This window comes from Lissotriton helveticus, chromosome 1_1, assembly GCF_964261635.1.
Source record: "Lissotriton helveticus chromosome 1_1, aLisHel1.1, whole genome shotgun sequence".
NCBI classification, from domain to species: Eukaryota; Metazoa; Chordata; class Amphibia; order Caudata; family Salamandridae; genus Lissotriton; species Lissotriton helveticus.
The window spans coordinates 478,603,572-478,625,963 of record NC_136057.1 but is presented as its reverse complement, the minus strand read 5'-3'; the positions used below and the strand labels follow the sequence as shown (position 1 = coordinate 478,625,963).

General features: G+C 44.9%; 1 protein-coding gene across 3 annotated transcripts in view; it reads left to right on the top strand.

The window, feature by feature from the left end:
• Positions 1 to 22,392, top strand: part of PTPRR (protein tyrosine phosphatase receptor type R) — a 962,385-nt gene that overhangs the window by 474,445 nt on the left and 465,548 nt on the right. For all 3 annotated transcript variants that reach the window (XM_078673920.1, XM_078673919.1, XM_078673921.1), the window contains one exon: positions 2,918 to 3,028. In XM_078673920.1, the coding sequence (XP_078530046.1) occupies positions 2,918 to 3,028 (111 nt within the window). The remainder of the gene's footprint in view (positions 1 to 2,917; positions 3,029 to 22,392) is intronic.

The window sequence follows — 22,392 nt, the reverse complement described above, 5'->3', positions numbered from 1 at the left end:
CATTTTGCTCTTTCACAAGGAGATCATCCACACACAAGCTAGTTCCCTTCTATGCCAATGTTTTACTTAATGTATTACTTTGATGTTGCTTTTGTGTTTAGAGTCTGATGTGACAGCAGGACACTATTTCAGTATTTCAGATTTGAGCCAGAACACATTCCATGCTTTATCAGTTCCTGTCTCCTGCCAATGCTATTGTAAATTGCTTTTGGAGTGTCCTTGGTTTACTGTTTGATTGATGGTATTTCATAATATAACAGATGCTTCCATTTGAAACTGTACTGTATTGAGTTATCAAAAGTTTAAGAATATTATACATGTGCATTCTGAAGCAAACAATTCTTCAGAACATGTTTATTCTGAATTCAAGTTCACCAATGGTTTTTTAATACCTTTTGCCCACGAAGAAAACTGGCCATGTTTAATTTGGATCTCTTGTAACACTATGTCTTTATTGCATTCTCTCTTTTCTTTTCTTTCTTTCTTACTTCTTTCTTTGTTTCTTTCTTGCATTCTTTCCTTCATTAATTTTTTCTTTCCTCTTTCCTTTTCTTTCATTCTTTCATTTCTTCTTTTTTCTGTCATGCCTTCTTTTTCTCCCTTTTTCTTTCATTCCTTAATTCGTGTGTTCCCTTTTTCATTTTTCCTTTTCTTCTTTATTGCTTTTTTCTTTCTTCTTTCATTCCTCCGTTCTTGTTTCCCTTTCATTTTCATTCCTTTCCTTCTTTTTCTTCCATTCTTTCATATGTTGTTTCCTTCTTTCTAGCATTCTTTTTTCTTTAATTTCTTCTTTCCTGTTTTCTGTTTCTCTTCCCTTTTTTCTTTCATTCTTTCTTGCTTATATTTGTTCTTTCCTTCTCTCTTGATTCCATTCCTTCTTTCTTGGTTGAATTCCTTCTTTCTATCTTGCTTTCCTCCTTTCTTTCCTTCTTCCCTTATTTCCTTCTTTCTCTCTTGCCTTTCTTTCTTATTTGTTTCTGTCTTTTTCTTTTTCTCTTTCTTTTTCTTCTGTTCTCCGGCCCATTTCTCTTTCTCTCCTGCTTTCTAGTTTGTTTTGCTTGCTGTTATTCTTCCTTTCTTGCTTTCTATCATTCATGCCTTCCTTCTTTCTTTGCTCCCTGTCTTCCTTCATTCTTGTCTTTTCTTTTTTCTTGCCTTCCTTCTTTCTTCCATCTTTCTTGCCTTTCTTCTTTCCTCCTTTCTTTTTCTGTCTTTCCTTCTTTCCTGCTTTCTTTCCTTCTTTATTATTTGTTTTATCTCAAAGGCAAGAGGCTGACAGCCAATGGCACAATAGTTGGCTTTTTTAGATCTGTGTTAGACAAGATCTTTTGATTTTACTAATATTATGTGTATTACGTAGTTACTTATAGGGGCCTTCTGCCTCACTTAATCCTTTTGTCTATGATTGTGTCGTTACCATTTTTCTCCAACCCACTCAAGCATGTATCAAGGGGCAACACATCTCCCCACTTCAGCCATTGGCTGAATTCATTATGACTTACGGCTTCTTTAGTCATCATTTTTGTTTTAGATTGACAAACTCCTGGCAGTCTCCCAAAGAATAAAGTTTTGCAAAATCCAATGCAAAGCAAAGCTTGCCAAATTGCTGGGGGATGATGCCAGAGCTATTGACTTTTCCAGTGCTTCTTTCCAGTGCTTCAAGCAAGGGAGTAGCCAGAAAATTAAAATAACCCTCACTGTAAACAAACCTCTAATCAGACTGAGTGTGTGAATCATCCATCCATTTATCCTTCCATCTATTCATCCATCCGTCAGCCATCTGTCAGGCCAACTCTTCACCTTTCCAACTATCCACCCATTGCCCCATTCAATCAACCATCTTTTCAGCCATCCAGCCTATCAATATGTTCATACATCCGCCTGTCCTTAAACCATCCACTCACTCTTCTCCATCAGTCCATTCTTCTGTCCTTCTATCCACCAGTCGATCCTTCCACTCTTCCATTGCCCATTCTATCTATCAATCCTTTCACACTTCCAACCAGTCATTCTTTTACCCTTTTATCCTTCCTTTCACCTTTCTCTCATCTTTCCTTTCACATGTCCTTCATTCTGTATTCCCTTTCTTTCTCTTCAATGTATTTCTTCCCATTCTATCTACCCTTCTTTGTTCTCGCATCCTTACCTTTGCTTAATGTTGATGTAGACAAAGCTCACAAGCTTGTCAGGCACAGAGGCAGCCCCTGGTTAAGCTGCTGAAGTGTGGGGTTCCTACGCCATTGAGATTATAGCGGTATCGCGCTGAATACAGTTCCATTTACCGTTTGCCACAATACCCCCTCTGATTACCACTCAACACTGGCATTTTACAAGCGCGGGTACATCAGGAGCCAGCCCTGCGCGCGCCGAGGTTCTCGCGCACGTCCTGCGCAGCCAGCATCATGTTTTCTCCACACCTGTTTTTTCGCCACACTTTAGGAGCAGGGCGAGCAATAGCTCCGTATGCCGGCAGCTGTGTGGGTGTTGTAGGAGGAGCCGCTGGGCCCATTGAAAGGGCCGGAATGAGCAATTTCCTCAGCGCTCGGGAGTGTGACCCTCGCACCTGCTGGGCCAGGTTGTTTCCAAGAAAGAGCACGCGCCTTGTTTGCCTGAGCTAGCATCAGTTCATAATGTGAGTGGGAAGGTTATCTCAGCACAAACTGAGCGCTGCTCACTGATTTCTCAGTTACTATCAGGATAGCAGCGGCAAGCACATGTATCTCAGCTGCCTCGCCTGCAGTGGTTCGAGCCTTGGTGCCCCACCGACAGCTGTGTACAGTATGTGGGCGTCCTTTATTATGTAATAAAGCTTGCCAACCGCGATCTGTCCTGATGCAGTCTTTTCAACCTGGCATTTCGTTGGATAACTTCTTGTTTTCTCTCTTTCTTTTTTTCGCTCTATTTTTTTTATTTCCAGAAAAATGTTCTACAGGGGCAGCATGAAGCAGACAGAATATGGAGCAAAGAAGGATTTTATGCCGTTGTCATATTCCTCAGCATGTTTGTCATTCTGGTCACGTGCCTGATGGTAAGTTCATTCCAAACGCGCCCTGTCGTAGTCGTTCGTCTTCATAGTTGGGGGGCGGGGAGGAGGGAGTGCTTTGTGCAGGTGGTGGGCATCGGCACTCTTTTTTGGTGACCAGGACTTATTTGACACAAATATAGAAACATAAAGGCTGAAAGAAGAAGTAACATGAAGTGGAAAAGGAAGGAATATAGCAAACATGGAAAATAACCAGACAGGAGTAAGATAAAGGTGCATGGGGTGCCATCCAGATCAGGCCACCTTGGTATTCAAATCTGGCGTACGGCAGGGCAGCGAGGGCGTGGGAAGACGGAATAAAAATGTATTATTATCGTGAGTATTATCACTGTTGTTAAGATGTATAAATTAAGCAGCATTGGAGTCATGGTTGACCGAGAATGCGCCGAAGGGATGTGTTTTTGAGTTTATGAGGGAGTGACACTGAAAGTGGGGTCAGCCAGTCAGCCACGGGGGTAAATACAGGGATGGCTGTTGCTCGGGGGTCTGTGTAAGATTCTTTCTACGTAGCTACGTGCATGGCATCTCTGCTTCGGTCGTTGTGATAAGCATAGTGTTCAAACTTGAGGGTTCCATGAGTATTCACCAATCAGAAAGCAGCAATGTGGAAAACACAGGTGCGTCATTTTGAAATAAGATTTCTCCAGAAATTCGAAGAACCTGGTTATGCGTTCACGAGTGATTTACACATTATAGTTTTCAGAACCGAAATGAAAAGAATTAAAAATACTACACCGTGTCGCCTAGATGACACGGGAGGCTGTGTTGGTGCGCATGCATGTACCTACATCTCTAGAGTGGTGTCCGCTATGTTTCTGTTATGATGTGTCACTGCCAGGGGTTGTGTTTATGGAGCGTGAAAGCATGTCTCCCGAGGAGTACGAGTCATTTGACTGTTCATCTTGGTTTTACCGTTAGCATGTTCCTACATTTTCCTGCAGCTCCCGAGACCACAAGAGTGTGACTTTTTCTCATCCTCTAAATAAGATTCATATGCTCAAACTTGACTTTCGGCATACTCACAATTTGTTAATGGAAAAACGAGGGAAGAGACATTGCAATAGTCCTCATATATAAATTCAACAAAACCTCGTGTTCCATCTAGTTTATTTGTCTAGAGATATGTTTGTATTAACTGCCACTATGGTTCCTTTATCATACAACCAACCACAGTTATCATCTTCAAATATTTGTGCTGCCTCATAAAACCGCGTGTGACATTTCTGATGGCGATACATTATCTCTGAGATAGTTTAGGCTGAGAACGCCAAATAATGATTCAGAATTTTACTTCTGAGGTTGCGGAGGGTTGTCAGATAAGTGAGAGTTGCAATATAAAAAATGTAATGTCTATCACCCCTCATCAATGGAAAACTAATACAAAAGACATTGGCTAATACACTAGATTTCAAGGTTGCAATGTTGAACTATTGGCTTTGCCAATGTGTTTTTGCAAACCTGCAATGGCAATTTTGGAATTGGTTTTCTAGTAAATAAACCTAATTCCAAGATGGCCATCTGCATCACAACACAAGCATCGGTTTCTGCCAGGCATCTTTAATTTATCAATTACCGGATGCCCATGTTAGAATAGTTAATTAAAATATATTAAAAAAAATAGTTCAGCGAAGCATGGTAAAAGTTATGAGCAGCCTAGTAGCTTGTTGCAGCTGCTGGGCCCTATTAAAAGATATATATAAATTATCATGGAGGGGTAGTAAGGGAGATGGTGACCAGCATCATTGAGCAGAGGGAGGATGGATGAACAGCGAGTCCGAAGAGACAAGGGGGTATATAATAAAAAAAACAAGAGGGATGGGAAGGGATGAGGGAAGCAACATGGCGGTGGTGGTGGAAAGGTGAAGGGGAGACATCACAAGGAGAAGAGAATAAGAAAGCACATGCACTCTGTGGGAAATCAACCTTATCTGCATAATCACACTTAATTTTTCACAATTTTCTAGACCCTATATCTGATGGACTTAGAACACTATGTACTGTCACCCCTGCTTAACAGGAGTAAAATGACTGTTACTGGTTGAGGGGATGAACCCCTACTTAAGCAGCAACCTCAATTCTTGTTATGGTGAAACACCAGCTAACCCCAGATTAACGTGTGTTCAACCATCTGGTACCTTGGCACCAAAGCAGTCAAGCTTAACTTAGAGATAATATTTAAAGTATTTATGCAGTACTAAAACAGTAATAAATTAAATACACCATACCGAAAAAATTCTCACACCAACATTGCATAATAGAGTGAAATTGAATAATGTTTTCACTACCACAATAACAAAAATCCAATTAGTAGAGCGGGGGATATGCAGTTGTAAAGGTTTTGTGAAAAGTAAGCACTAAGAAGCAAAGAGCACCAACCATGGTTATCTGGTTGCGGTAGACTGGGTCCAAGACACAAGTTCAGGCTGACCGCGATAGAGCCCGTTCCTGATACAGGACTGAGTTTAGCCCGCTGAAAAGTACTTTGTGGCCTGGGCATCAAGAAGCGAAGTACTTGTCTCACACTGCATGGGCTGATGTCAAGAAACTGCTGATCAGGAGCTGCAATACAAGCTCTGGCATTGAGATGCGGTGAGCAGTGGTGGGTCAATGAGATCTCATCGAGGACATGTGATGTGAGTTCCTGAGTCATTATCTAGGTATACGAGAAGGTTGACAGGTGGTGGGGTACTGATTGTGCAATTTGATGCACCTGGGTGTGTTAGTACAAATAATTCAATTCACTCACATGTGAGAGAGTTCACAAGGGCATTGAACAATGATCACCCATCATTGTTAAATGAGTGCAGACCATGTCTACACCCACGACATACAAAACAGAATCAATGTCCTGAGCAATTCACATATATTAGCGCAAGTAATACGTTCACACAATGGTCTTCTCCATACTTTATTATGCCTGATCTTGTCAGGTAAGTACTTCAGTTCTTATTTTTCTTTTTTCTTGTCCAACAACAGATAGTCACAAAGACAACACGTGTTTCTTCTTATATGGGCATTCACCCAAGACTTCCTCAGGACTATAATAAACAGATGCAAAGGCCTCATTATACCTCAATGAAGCACACTTTTCAATAGTCATCACCACATCACCACTATCACCCAAGATAGTGAGGATAAGAGTGAAACAGAGAAGAGAGGCCACCTGGAAGTGAAAACACTTTAGCAAAATGAATTTACTTCCAAGCACGCAAAGTTAGCATACAATCGTGAAAGGGTTAAGATCGTAATGGAAGTATAGCCAAAAGGTTAACCACCACAACCAAAGTGGAAATTTCTTCAAACGATGAAATAAAGACAGAAAAGAAGAAAAAGGGGAACAAGACAGTGTATCAAAACACCAGTCAATCAATACAGAGTTGGTGTGTCACACTCTGTTGACTCACCACGATCAATTATTTCCAAGAGGATTAAGATTGTGATGTCTGTATCTCAAACACTAGGAAACTGTTGTCAAAGCAAATTATTGCCCTGCAATCAAGTATAAATATATACAATAATCAGTGGTTACCAAAGATTTAAGAGCATCCCCTGTATCTCTCCACGTTGAAGTAAATAAAGAACTCACCAATTGGTTTGCAGGTCTTAAACCAACGGCACTAGATTGTCCAAGAAGAATGTTCTTATGAATACCAACTTATCAATTCCAACTAAATACCCAAAAGGAAGTGATATTTTTATCAATGTTAAGAAAAATTTGAATGTGTTGCAATATCTATTCAAATATTAAAACCAATGTTTATTATGTCCTTGACAACCATTCCTATGATGCTGTACTATCGCACAACAAATAGCATAATATAATAGAGATCCCCAAAGCTCTCAGCAGATCTATTAGGATTAGGGCAAACTTAGTTAAAAATACGAGACTTGCATCAACAAGTTCTCCTCAGTTAAATGGTATCTAGCTAGCATCCTCATAGATAAAGTCCCAAGAACCAAGAGCATATTAACTCTTCCCATAAGGACCCCAATGCGCGAGCGGTATATATAATAGATATTGACATACAATTACGAATCATCTCCATACTAGTGAGAATATTCAAGCGATTTTAGGGTATACGATTAGCATTCAAAAATTCAGTCCCAAGGAACGAGAGCATGCTCACGCTTCCCATAGGGACCCTAGTTTTTGAACAATGGTTTTATTAAAGTTCGACATGCAGATAAAAAACTCAAAGGGCAAGAGAGTGCTCACACTTCCCCTGTTGCAAGGATCCTGCTCATACACAGAACTGTGCACAGAGACCTAGGATGTCAGTCAATTGTGGTGCACCAGAAACTCACCTTCGTACCTAGAAAAACCCCAACCAGCTAGCATCCGTGTCACATTAACTCTTCATCCTATAGCAAAGTAACCAATGATTAGACAACCTAGAACATGTGACTTAGGACCATCTCAGGAATGGTGGGAAGTGAGAACACTCTTTTGTTATACTCTCATACCAGTCCACAACAGGAGTCAATAAGAGACACTGTAAGGTTAAAACATTTATTTTAACGACGTGATCTCATGAGCAGTATTTTAGCCAACATAAGCAGACATATGATTAAGAATAATATGGGCAGCATGGTTACAATTCCATAAAAAACCAAAGGAGGAATCATATTACAATGATTGTGAAAACAGGTCCTATAGTGCCTAGTTTTAACACCCTCCCTATATAGGAACTATGTATTATAAACTAAAGAAGGTCTCTTGGGCTTGTTATGGGGGACCCCATTACCTTTCCGCTCAGTAAGAGTAAATTACATCTGGATTAGCATAGTCTCTCTGTATCCCTTTAAACAAGAATCTTCCAAGTGTGTGAAATCATGGCGAGTGTGTGATAATAAGGACGCCAGAGTCTTACTTGGCTCACAGCTGCCAACTGTTGTGTCTAGAGAGCGTTACACGGACATGTCGAAAAACAGCTAACATGTTTTGATAACCTTGACGGCTCAGCACTCACTGTTCAGACTATGGACACGATGTAAGTCTAGAGATGCCGAAAACAAACCTTTTCTCATGTATCGACCTTTGTGAAGGCTAACGTACAAAAACAGCTACGAAGTGTTGTGTGTAAAAGCTGCAAAAGGTAAAATGGCATTTAAACATCTAATAAGCCATGCTAACATAACATGCACGCAAAGCAGGCCTTAAACCATAGTACACCCCCAGGAATCCCAATGTTTGAACAGTATGTCTACCAAGGCTCAACATACAATAACGAAAACTCTCCATGCTCTTAACTATATAAGAACATTATTACCCATGCCTCTGTTGTTAACTCATATGTAAAATAAGTCCAAAATTTTACCTCTTACCTGTATGAATAAACAAGACGTGAAACGGAAATTACTCCGTCTCCCAAAACGGCGTGTTGCACATGCGCCATCTTGTAGAGGCTATTTATACAAAGCTAATATATGAAAACTAACGACTGACTTGTAGCAGCAAATTCTATTTCTTAATGAAAACAGGCTCCATTTTGAGGTGGTCAAAGATTAAATTTAAACAAACTTTTATTTCAACTAAAAATAGAATAATCTATTGGTTAGGCCAACGAGCTGACAAGCTCTCCTGGGATGCACCTGTGTGCCTGTGGAGAGGTACTGTGACCTGTGAAGACTTGGGCACCATTTCGGCAACCCCTGATGACTTTTCTTTGCTCCTTACTACTTTTTGCTCTCTACTGATGACGGGCTTAACCCAGAAACACGTGTCTAGAGATAACATCACTACCTGCACCAACTTTGGTGAAAGACTACAGCAACATTGAAAGTAAGCGTACTGCATTCACCAGGATGCAATGGGGTGAACTGTGCTGGGTTGAGCGGCAGTGTGCTCCCTCCCCTCCTGTGTTCAATTATTTATTCACTCAGGGGTTGCACTCGTAGTGTACATCTATCAATGTACAAATATTAAGACGTTTCTTTAAAACGTTGCAAAAGATTTAGCCCTAAATTAAAAAAACAAGTCGCCTTTAATAAAAACCCACAGTAAATCAAAATCTACAAGCTATTAGTGCGCAAACATCATGTGCTTAACTACACGAACATCCTCTTAATTAGTACGAGTAATATGAAAGCTTCTGTTGATAAGTGCAACACAATAAAAGTTACAGACTATAACTAATAGGATGTTAAAAATAAAACAATGTACCAAAAAGTGTACCCAAAGAGTAAACTCAAAAGTAAGGAAAGAAGGGAAGGGAAGACAGTTGAGATTGACATAAATGTCCTTAAATTTCACAAAAAAATACAACAATCATATATACAGTTACAGCTTCTTGGTTACAAGGGAAATCTGTCTAAAAAGTCATAATTCCAAACACAAATTGTGCAATATTACCATACAACCAGGATTTATACAAAGTCTAGGCGTTCAATTATAACACCCATCATCATTACATAACCACAATGATCGTTCTTGATATTCAGCATTAGACATATGCACACAAAATACTCTGATATCACCATTATCAACTTCAGTCAATTGTGTAACAGAAATTTGTGGTCTGTTGTCCATAATCAAAAGAGCACACCCTTGCTTGAAAATTAAAATTAAGTCCCAAGAAAGTACTGTAGTTCTGAATCAACGTTAATGCCCAACTCTACTGCATGTAGTTTCAAAATCCAGTGGGCTTCACACTGACGGACATTAAGCTCTCAATTTCCACCCCTGATATCACTTGGAATAGACTCAATACCATTAAAGGTGATAGATAGCTTCGAACTCTGTGTTTGACATTCAAGTGCATGGGTCACTCTAGGATACCTCGGATCTCGATTTCTTAATGCCTTAAAATGTTCAGACATGCGTTCCTTCAGACAGCTGATAGTGCTGCCAATGTGTACTTTGGTACATCTGCACACAATAGCATACACTACAAATTTAGTTTAACAGTCATTATGCTGTTTGATACAGAATGTATCTGATCAATTATTTTGAAAGTCAGGTTTATTGTGTATTGCAAATTTACACATGCTGCAATTGCCACATTTGTATGATCCCATATGTAGTGTGTGCAGCCATGTTGCTCAGTTATTTTTAGTTTCGGGTAACTCGGACTAACAATATTACGTAAAGTTCTCCCTTTACGGTAAACAATGCCTGGATATTTGCTGATGTATGGGCATAACATTGGGATCCCTGGGGGAAGTGTGAGCACTCTCTAAGGAAGGGTTCAGACATCTTAAGAGTGGGCAGAATAGTGCACTCTGGGATTGCTAGATGCCACACAAGTTGGCACAGGGTAGGAGGGATCCTGGTAGCCCATTGGCTTGGGTACACATCACTCCCAGACCACTTTCTGGGCATAAATATCGAACCCCCAGCACCCTGAATGTCGGATCACACCAGAACTGGAAAAAGGACAGATGAAAGCCTGACCTGCTGACCCCTGACCAGACAAAGAGAAGTTGCACCATCTGCTGGACTGCACCTTCCACACCTTGGGCTAGCAAAGAGAGGACTATGCCTGTGGTTCTTGGCTTAAGGGAAAGTTACATCCAAGCCCCCGATCAAAGAAGTGACTCCAACGCTCTGGTGTCTGAACTCCTGAATCTAGCACCAGGGCCGTCAAAGCTGAAGTAGCCCAAATCAGCAAGGCAGTAGCCACTTCTGGAGACCCACCAGTTAGCACTGCTGGGCACCACAGGAGATAGATCCTCAATGACTAAAAGGTGCACCTGAGCCTACCAAACCAGGTAGTGTCCTCCGAGTCCAAATTGGTCACCCAAGTGGGACACCAACCTCTAACAAAGAATACAACTGAAACCACTATGGATGGAGATTGGTAGTCCAGCAGCAGCTGGCCTTCGGCTGGCTCAAAGAAGACTTTGAGGGCACCAACCTCTGTGACCAAAGTCACCCCACCTAACGTGGACCAAAGAGTACCCACAACGACAACCCTATTGCCCGCATACCACCCAGAGCATCCTTGAGCATCCACCATCTCCTGCATCAGTAGAATCAGGACCACTCCATCGAATTTATGGTGGTCATTCTGAAAAGTTCAGGACTGGACTGGAGGACGTTTTGTGGGAAGGTAACTGTCCAAATACTCATTTAAACCCTCCCTGACCTCCTCCCTGTTGGATTTGGTCACCCCAGTCTGACCGGAGCAGTCGAACACAACTCTTACAAACGTCTCAAACGTTTTTACTGTTACCAATGCTTGTTTGTGGTGAGATTTACGTTTTCTTTAAACATCTATAGCTCCTGAACCCGCTTGTGGATTTTGTTCATCTTTGACTTTAAAAATTAATGAAAATATAATCTATTTTTATAAATTGGTGTTGGACTTCTTTCATGTGGTATGGACTTCTTATTTTGTAGTTTGGTGCTATTAAATGCTTTACACTAGTTCCTTTGTTTAAATGTTGCAGCTCAAAGGCACAGCTGCCCAGGGTTCAGCTAGAGGTTTTGCAAATCAGCCTGACTGGACTCAAGAAATATTTTGCAAGCGTATTACACAGTAAGGTTACACAACCATACCATATAATACACCCAAATCTTTACAAAACTGAATAAAAAATTATAATTGAAATAAACAAGCACGTGATTGAAACAGAAACTGTTTGAATAAAACTATTCTTTACAACATTTGTAAATGCTTGAAATGTGGGCTCAATTCTGAGTGTAGGTGCAAGAGCCTTTGCCAACAGAACAAGCCTGATTGTAAATTTATGTCTTCCTGCCTAATGATTTGTTTTGACAAGGAATGGATTTACGGTGCACATTGGGAAGACAACTAAACTCTGCAATTTGGAAGCAGGATGTAGTTTAATGCGCTGTCATGTAATGTAAGCCTTGTAAGTAGAACAGTCATTCTTTAACTGAAGGCATGCCCTTGTGAATAACCAGTGCGCCTATCTGAGTGCTGGTGCTTGAAATTGTCATACTTTCTTAGTTAGTAAAATTGTTAGCGGCTGGATGGAGTACAATAACCTGTGTAAGGAAATCACATTCAGAAAGTCCAGAGAGCATCCACCATCACGAGGGGATTGTTTCAATATTGGCACCATTGTTCAGAAAGCTGGTTTTGGAAAGGGTGGTATTGAGCAGTCTGGACTCATTTTGGTAATGAGTATCTACGTAGTTTGGAGTCAAGATGTAGGAAGGTGGATATCTGACTATGGTTACCCCCAAACTTTTTACCTGGTGTTTAGCTGGTTTTTGACATAGTTGGCCTGGGATCCTGCTATTCAGGGCCCCAGGCTAATTGCTCTCTCCTTAAAATGGACTCCATGTACCTTAGGTACATACACAATTGGAATTGGTTCACCTTATTGGCCCCTGTAACAGTGTACCCAGGTACCCAGGGCATAGGTGCTTCCAAGGCCTACCAGGGGCTGCAGCATGTATTGTGCCACCCCTGGCCTGGCCTCCACATTTGACACAACTGGCTGATCACTCAGCTGGGGTAAGTCGGTGTAACCACCCCTTACTTAGGTGTAGTATGCCTATACCTAACCTAAAATGGACACATATGTTCCTATCAGCCACTCCTATGGAAGGTCTCATCAATCCTGGAGGCAGAGTGCTTGGAAATATGTGAGATGGTGCTCTGGCATGAGCTGAGCCTGTCTGCAGCTTTCGGAACCATGTCCTTTAGCTGTTTCATGATATTGCCATACCATATACTCTTAAGTGCATTATGAACCTCGCGGTTAAATGCTATCTTGGGTTTGGCTTTATCAAAACATGTCGAGTAAGGTGTCATACGAATTGGAATACTACCCCCTCGCCAGTTCTGGCGACGGGGGTAGCATTCCACCCTTCTAGAGGGACACGACATGTACCTAGCCTGAACCCCGGTTAAAGTTAAACAGAGCCTTAGCATCCCAAAATGGATGCTGCCACCACAGACACAAGTCTGACCTCCTGCTGCTGGGAGTCCTTCCAGCGAGGGCAGCTTGGACAAAGGGTTTCCTGCCTGGGGAGGTGCTAGCACCACTCCAGACAGGATTTTGTGTATTGGGTAGGACAGGGCTGAATAGAATCAGACATGCCTGGGGCACACAAGGTGTCCCTGTGCATAGGCCAGTTCAAACCGGTGCTGGGGCTTTCCAGCCCCAGTCCTGGTGCGAAACTGGACAAAGGAAAGGGGGTGTAAACACCCCCCTTCCTGGTTCCACCCAGAGGAGGGACCTAGTAGGTGATCCGGCCCCCCAGATTCGAATAAGAGTGGGAGCTGTGTCCTGAGACTTCAGATCATCCTGAAATAACTTGAAATACAGAAGAAGACTGGACTTCGACATTCTGCTGCACAGAAGACGAAAGAGAATCTCCCTTGTGGCCAAGGAGTGAGCACCCTGTGAACACAGGCACCAACCAGCAACTCGATGTCTGCTTTGCCGCCGCCTCCCGCCGGAGCCCGAGCCCAGAGCCTGACAAGACCCAGACTCCCAGACTTCGCACCGCCCGATCCACAGTCCCTGCAAAGAAGGGACCCGTGGAGGCACCGAGAGACGTGGGACCGGACCTCTTGAAAGACCCCCGAGAAGCTGACTGCGCAGCATCAGAGGCACCCTCGACGCTGTGCTTTGGGGTTTGAGAAGCCCCAACCTCGAGCAGCCCTGGCACCGAAGATCAGCCCCCCAGCATCTCCACGATCTGCGTGGGGCCCTTTTGCATTGTGCCACTCGACGCGCCATCCCGTCCACTTGCCACGTGGCTAGCGGCCATCTTGGCGACAAAACCTTCAACTTACACTGCGGGTCTGGTTGCTCCAGACTTGCCCTCGCTCCTGTAAAAAGGAGCCCCTGCTCTGACCTTGCTGGTCCGAGTAACAAGCCTTTTTTGATTCCTGCGTGGCTTGCACTAGCCAAGGCCTGTTTGCTCCAATCAAGTTGCCATCACCGCCAACAGCGAGAAGCCTGCGTGGGACAGCTCGTGACCGACTCCTGGACGTCTTCGAACCCTCGTGTCCACGTGGCTGCAGAGAGAAGCTACTCGATATCACCTGCTTGCACCCGACATCGCCTGGTTCCACTCTGGTTCCATGGTAGTCACTGGCTAGTGACTTTGAACATTGTCCCCTCTGCTTTCAGGTCTTCACCTCTTCAGATCCACCCTTGGATCCACCGGAACTCTTCACATCGAGTCGCCTGCAGCATCTTCAGCTCCAAGCACCATCGACCTGCGTGACGAAACCCGACACTACTTCGACCCTATGCACCCGCTTCCTGTGGGTGAGGTAACTCAGCTCCGCCGGTGTTCCCACACTGGTACACACCTCTAGTGTCTGTGTCTAAAGTTTCGTCCTTCTAGGTCACTCGGAAGGTTCCTTTTTAACTAACTTTGTAACTTTTACGCACCACTGACATTGCATTGGTAAAGCGTGCACTTTCCGCACTGCACCCGAGTCCCGCGGGCCTTTCCCGACTTCTTCACTGCTAGTCCCGAACAGCTCCAGCGATTCCCCAGGCCCTAGGCCTCTTCACTTTCCCCATAGTGGTTCTTATACCACTATTTTAGTATATGGTTTAGGTGGCCCCTAGGGCTCATCCATAATTGTGCAACTTTTGTGTATTTAAACTGTGTTTTGTTTTAACGCATTTGCTTCTGTGCTCATAAAGAGTATCAGGGTTATTTGTAGAAATAAATCTATATATATTTTCAATATATATCTGTGTGGTGTCCTTTCATTTGGTATTCAAGGGATTGTGTATGGTAAAACAGCTTGCTTCACATGCCTTTACAGAGTTTAGCCTAAGACTGCTTAGTCCATGCTACCCCTAGGATAGCTTGTCTATAAGGTTGACTTTACAACCTGCATCATAAGGGTTGCTTGGCATGGTACAAGGTGATCACTAGAACTAGTGAGCATCATATACCAGGCCAACTTCTCACATTGGTGAGCAGCGGATTGGGATTTGAGCTTGCTGTTGTTTTACCATTACAATCTTTGAAAATATCATTTGAAAGATCATACAGGTACCTGATAGGTACACTAAAACAAGACTAGATATACTTAAGTTCTACTGAACTTAGTTGTTGTAGAGGATAGGGAGTAGCACGCCCTGACTACAACTACTAGATAGGTTTTGTAGGAAAACACAAGTGTAGGTAGATTGCAACACATCCAGCACACTAGAGCAATGTCTGTAGCAGAGGGATCCACTGGAACCACCTCTGTTGAGAGTGACCCTCCAAGGGCACCATCCAAATTTGCTATCTTTCCATTTAAGGAACTGAGGCAACTGTGTTCCATGAGAGGAATCAAAACAGGTCCTACTCCTACAGCAGGACACCTCAGAGAGCTGTTAGACCAGTCTGAAGCTCTAAAGAACTCCAAGCCAGGCACCTCAGGGACTGGTGAGGAAGTTTCTCCCTCTGAAGATGATAACCCTGATGCCCCTGCCCCTGTCATCCAGATAGATGAGGAAGACCAGACCCCTGGGAATTCTCAGCCTGAGGAAGAAGAAGGGGAGGAGGTGGAATAAAGGGATTCTGATGATGATAGAGATAGCCAGGTGTTAGTCAGCAGGCTTAACCAGGCTAACCTAAGTTTATTTGGGACTGAAGGTGGGTCCAACCCATTCAGACCCCCAAATGGACTTAACCAGGAGCATAGGAGGAGGAGGAATCACTCAGGTGAGTCCAATACTTCCCATGTTTCTAAAGGTTCTCATGGTAACTCCAGAAGGGAGTTCACTAGCCCTCAGAGAAGGGAACATGAGGCCAAAATGAGAGAGGCTGAACTTAGGATCCAGAGACAAGAATTAGAAGTTGCCCTGGCCAAAGAGAAACTTGCTAGAGCAAGGCAGCCTAGAGAGAGTGGATTAGATTCCACTGGTGGCAGCACTATCCCTAAGGATAAAGACAGGTCCTATGATAATAGAAACCTGAGTAAGATTGTGCCCCCCTACAAAGTTGGGGATGATATCCACAAGTGGATGACTGCACTAGAGAGAGCTTGTAAAGTACAGCAGGTCCCTCAGGAGCAGTGGGCAGCAATCTTGTGGCTCTCCTTTGAAGGTAGAGGCCGAGACAGACTCCTCACAGTTAGTGATGGGGATTCTAGAAACTACCTGGTCCTGAAGAGTGCTCTGATTGATGGGTTAGGCTTAACCACTGAACAGTACAGGTTAATGTTCAGAGACACCCAGAAGACACAGACTCAGGACTGGTCTGAATTTGTTGAATGTGCCACTAAGGCTCTGGAGGGCTGGTTGCTGGGAAGTAAGGTTACTGACTATACAGGATTGTATAATTTAATTATGAGAGAGCAAATCTTAAGTAATTGTCAAAATCAGCTTCTGCATCAGCACCTGGTTGACTCTGATCTGACCTCCCCACAAGAATTGGGTAGGAGGGCAGACAAATGGGTCAGAACCAGGATCAGGCCTAAGAACCAGGGTGGTGACCAAAAGAAAGAGACTACCAAGCCTCAAGAGAAGGGTGGGGATAAAAGTAAGGAAAAGACTTCCCCAGGGCCCCAAAACTCCAAAGATGGGGGTGGGTCCCAAGACACTTCTTCAACCCAGAAAAAGCCGTATTGTCATGTCTGTAAACAGGTTGGGCATTACAAAACAGACAGCTGTTGTCCCAAGAATGGAAATAAAGAGAATATACCTCCAAAGCCAGCTCCAACACCTCCTGTTACTGTCAGCAGTAATCCCCCAGGAAGTGGGAGCACACCCAGGAATCTGGGTGGGTTTACTTTTGGAGGACAGGTGGATTCTGGCCTAACCAGGTCCCCTACCTCAGATACTCTTGTCTATGAGACTGGCATGGGGTTTGCCAATTTCACTACCTGCCCAAACACTTTGAGCAAGTATAGACAAGAACCCCTCATCAATGGCTTGAAAGTTGAGACCTTTAGAGACACAGGGGCTAGCATCACCATGGTGGCTGAATGTCTAGTCCCCTCAAGGCAACTTTTACCTGATGCCAGATATCAGGTGACAAACATTGATGGAGTTCAGAAAAATCATCCCATGGCAGTGGTAAATCTCAGCTGGGGAGGAGTCACTGGCCCAAAGAGAGTGGCAGTGTCCCCAAACTTGCCTGTAGATTGTCTACTGGGGAATGATTTAGAAATCTCAGCCTGGGCTGAGGTTGAACAACAAACCCATTCTAGAATGGTAAATCTCCATGGAAAGGTTAGTGGGGCTGTGATAGCTACAGCCCCAAACCAAGATGTCCTTCCTGAAAAGGTTGGTAGGGCTGAGCAAACCTCAGCCCCATCTTTAGCTAACTTCCCTCCTGAAAAGATTAGCAGGGCTGTGATGGTAACAGCCCATACCCAAACTGAGTCTCCTCCTGAAAAGGTTGGTGGGGCTGTGATGGCCACAGCCCAAACTCAAACTGATACATGTGTTGTGAAGCCTGAAAAGATGGATCACTCCACACAAACAGAGAGCATTGAGGGGGAAGAGAAATCTCCCTCCCACCAGACTTTAGGCAAGGATCAGCCTCCTCAGGGAACTGATCTTACCCCTGATGAAGGAACTGTCCCAGAGGTTGTTAGGCCTGGCCTGACAGAGCCTCTGATGACAGTGGACCCTTCTCAGGTGGGACCCAGTCTGGAGCAGGTATCCTGCCCCTCTCTACCTTGCCTTACTCAGCCCAGGGCTGCAGAGGACAAGAAGGACAGTGAGCCCCAAAGGGCCCCCTGTCAAAAAAAGCACCCCCATCAACAGATTAGGGGCACCAAAACTAGTAGCCCTACCTTGAAAGTAGTTAGGGACCTCCCACTGATGGATTCTGTTGGGCACAGCCAAACCTGGGACCCCAAGGCCCCAAACCTGACCTGTCCCTCCAGTAAGCCAACAAGAGGGACCCAGCCTCCAGCTTTAGGTAGCCAGAGGTTGACCCTGAGAGCACAGTGCAACTCAGTCAAAGAAAGAAAGGCACACATGGTGGAGAGTGATTGGAGGAAGCTGAGTCCTACAGAGGGATCTCACTTCAGTACTCCATCCCAACACCAGCCTTTAACTTTGCAAAGACACACCACAGGTAGAGATTCCCTATGGTGGAGACCCTCAGATACCCTTAGGGTGAGGGATTGCTTAGTGGACCATGAGACAGGGGGTAACCAAGCCAGAGCTGGTACTTCCTTATATGGCCACTTAGGCAATATAGGCTTACCTGGTCAAGGATAGCCTTATCTCCTTTCGTTTGGGGGGGGGGGGTTATGTAGGAAGGTGGATATCTGACTATGGTTACCCCCAAACGTTTTGCCTGGTGTTTAGCTGGTTTTTGACATAGTTGGCCTGGGATCCTGCTATTCAGGGCCCCAGGCTAATTGCTCTCTCCTTAAAATGGACTCCATGTACCTTAGGTACATACACAATTGGAATTGGTTCACCTTATTGGCCCCTGTAACAGTGTACCCAGGGCATAGGTGCTTCCAAGGCCTACCAGGGGCTGCAGCATGTATTGTGCCACCCCTGGCCTGGCCTCCACATTTGACACAACTGGCTGATCACTCAGCTGGGGTAAGTCGGTGTAACCACCCCTTACTTAGGTGTAGTATGCCTATACCTAACCTAAAATGGACACATATGTTCCTATCAGCCACTCCTATGGAAGGCCTCATCAATCCTGGAGGCAGAGTGCTTGGAAATATGTGAGATGGTGCTCTGGCATGAGCTGAGCCTGTCTGCAGCTTTCGGAACCATGTCCTTTAGCTGTTTCATGATATTGCCATACCATATACTCTTAAGTGCATTATGAACCTCGCGGTTAAATGCTATCTTGGGTTTGGCTTTATCAAAACATGTCGAGTAAGGTGTCATACGAATTGGAATACTACCCCCTCGCCAGTTCTGGCGACGGGGTAGCATTCCACCCTTCTAGAGGGACACGACATGTACCTAGCCTGAACCCCGGTTAAAGTTAAACAGAGCCTTAGCATCCCAAAATGGATGCTGCCACCACAGACACAAGTCTGACCTCCTGCTGCTGGGAGTCCTTCCAGCGAGGGCAGCTTGGACAAAGGGTTTCCTGCCTGGGGAGGTGCTAGCACCACTCCAGACAGGATTTTGTGTATTGGGTAGGACAGGGCTGAATAGAATCAGACATGCCCGGGGCACACAAGGTGTCCCTGTGCATAGGCCAGTTCAAACCGGTGCTGGGGCTTTCCAGCCCCAGTCCTGGCGCGAAACTGGGCAAAGGAAAGGGGGTGTAACCACCCCCCTTCCTGGTTCCACCCAGAGGAGGGACCTAGTAGGTGATCCGGCCCCCCAGATTCGAATAAGAGTGGGAGCTGTGTCCTGAGACTTCAGATCATCCTGAATCAACTTGAAATACCGAAGAAGACTGGACTTTGACATTCTGCTGCACAGAAGATGGAAGAGAATCTCCCTTGTGGCCAAGGAGTGACCACCCTGTGAACACAGGCACCAACCAGCAACTCGACGTCTGCTTTGCCGCCGCCTCCCACCGGAGCCCGAGCCCAGAGCCTGACAAGACCCAGACTCCCAGACTTCTCACCGCCCGATCCACAGTCCCTGCAAAGAAGGGACCCGTGGAGGCACCGAGAGACGTGGGACCGGACCTCTTGAAAGACCCCCGAGAAGCTGACTGCGCAGCATCAGAGGCACCCTCGACGCTGTGCTTTGGGGTTTGAGAAGCCCCAACCTCGAGCAGCCCTTGCACCGAAGATCAGCCCCCCAGCATCTCCACGATCTGCGTGGGGCCCTTTTGCATTGTGCCACTCGATGCGCCATCCCGTCCACTTGCCACGTGGCTAGCGGCCATCTTGGCGACGAAACTTTCAACTTACACTGCGGGTCTGGTTGCTCCAGACTTGCCCTCGCTCCTGTAAAAAGGAGCCCCTGCTCTGACCTTGCTGGTCCGAGTAACAAGCCTCTTTCGATTCCTGCGTGGCTTGCACTAGCCAAGGCCTGTTTGCTCCAATCAAGTTGCCGACACCGCCAACAGCGAGAAGCCTGCGTGGGGCAGCTCGTGACCGACTCCTGGACGTCTTCGACCCCTCGTGTCCACGTGGCTGCAGAGAGAAGCTACTCAACATCACCTGCTTGCACCCGACATCGCCTGGTTCCACTCTGGTTCCACGGTAGTCACTGGCTAGTGACTTTGAACATTGTCCCCTCTGCTTTCAGGTCTTCACCTCTTCAGATCCACCCTTGGATCCACCGGAACTCTTCACATCGAGTCGCCTGCAGCATCTTCAGCTCCAAGCACCATCGACCTGCGTGACGAAACCCGACACTACTTCGACCCTATGCACCCGCTTCCTGTGGGTGAGGTAACTCAGCTCCGCCGGTGTTCCCACACTGGTACACACCTCTAGTGTCTGTGTCTAAAGTTTCGTCCTTCTAGGTCACTCGGAAGGTTCCTTTTTAACTAACTTTGTAACTTTTACGCACCATTGACATTGCATTGGTAAAGCGTGCACTTTCCGCACTGCACCCGAGTCCCGCGGGCCTTTCCTGACTTCTTCACTGCTAGTCCCGAACAGCTCCAGCGATTCCCCAGGCCCTAGGCCTCTTAACTTTCCCCATAGTGGTTCTTATACCACTATTTTAGTATATGGTTTAGGTGGCCCCTAGGGCTCATCCATAATTGTGCAACTTTTGTGTATTTAAACTGTGTTTTGTTTTAACGCATTTGCTTCTGTGCTCATAAAGAGTATCAGGGTTATTTGTAGAAATAAATCTATATATATTTTCAATATATATCTGTGTGGTGTCCTTTCATTTGGTATTCAAGGGATTGTGTATGGTAAAACAGCTTGCTTCACATGCCTTTACAGAGTTTAGCCTAAGACTGCTTAGTCCATGCTACCCCTAGGATAGCTTGTCTATAAGGTTGACTTTACAACCGGCACCATAAGGGTTGCTTGGCATGGTACAAGGTGATCACTAGAACTAGTGAGCATCATATACCAGGCCAACTTCTCACATTGGTGAGCAGCGGATTGGGATTTGAGCTTGCTGTTGTTTTACCATTACAATCTTTGAAAATATCATTTGAAAGATCATACAGGTACCTGATAGGTACACTAAAACAAGACTAGATATACTTAAGTTCTACTGAACTTAGTTGTTGTAGAGGATAGGGAGTAGCACGCCCTGACTACAACTACTAGATAGGTTTTGTAGGAAAACACAAGTGTAGGTAGATTGCAACACATCCACCACACTAGAGCAATGTCTGGAGCAGAGGGATCCACTGGAACCACCTCTGTTGAGAGTGACCCTCCAAGGGCACCATCCAAATTTGCTATCTTTCCATTTAAGGAACTGAGGCAACTGTGTTCCATGAGAGGAATCAAAACAGGTCCTACTCCTACAGCAGGACACCTCAGAGAGCTGTTAGACCAGTCTGAAGCTCTAAAGAACTCCAAGCCAGGCACCTCAGGGACTGGTGAGGAAGTTTCTCCCTCTGAAGATGATAACCCTGATGCCCCTACCCCTGTCATCCAGATAGATGAGGAAGACCAGACCCCTGGGAATTCTCAGCCTGAGGAAGAAGAAGGGGAGGAGGTGGAAGAAAGGGATTCTGATGATGATAGAGATAGCCAGGTGTTAGTCAGCAGGCTTAACCAGGCTAACCTAAGTTTATTTGGGACTGAAGGTGGGTCCAACCCATTCAGACCCCCAAATGGACTTAACCAGGAGCATAGGAGGAGGAGGAATCACTCAGGTGAGTCCAATACTTCCCATGTTTCTAAAGGTTCTCATGGTAACTCCAGAAGGGAGTTCACTAGCCCTCAGAGAAGGGAACATGAGGCCAAAATGAGAGAGGCTGAACTTAGGATCCAGAGACAAGAATTAGAAGTTGCCCTGGCCAAAGAGAAACTTGCTAGAGCAAGGCAGCCTAGAGAGAGTGGATTAGATTCCACTTGTGGCAGCACTATCCCTAAGGATAAAGACAGGTCCTATGATAATAGAAACCTGAGTAAGATTGTGCCCCCCTACAAAGTTGGGGATGATATCCATAAGTGGATGACTGCACTTGAGAGAGCTTGCAAAGTACAGCAGGTCCCTCGGGAGCAGTGGGCAGCAATCTTGTGGCTCTCCTTTGAAGGTAGAGGCCGAGACAGACTCCTCACAGTTAGTGATGGGGATTCTAGAAACTACCTGGTCCTGAAGAGTGCTCTGATTGATGGGTTAGGCTTAACCACTGAACAATACAGGTTAATGTTCAGAGACACCCAGAAGACACAGACTCAGGACTGGTCTGAATTTGTTGAATGTGCCACTAAGGCTCTGGAGGGCTGGTTGCTGGGAAGTAAGGTTACTGACTATACAGGATTGTATAATTTAATTATGAGAGAGCAAATCTTAAGTAATTGTCAAAATCAGCTTCTACATCAGCACCTGGTTGACTCTGATCTGACCTCCCCACAAGAATTGGGTAGGAG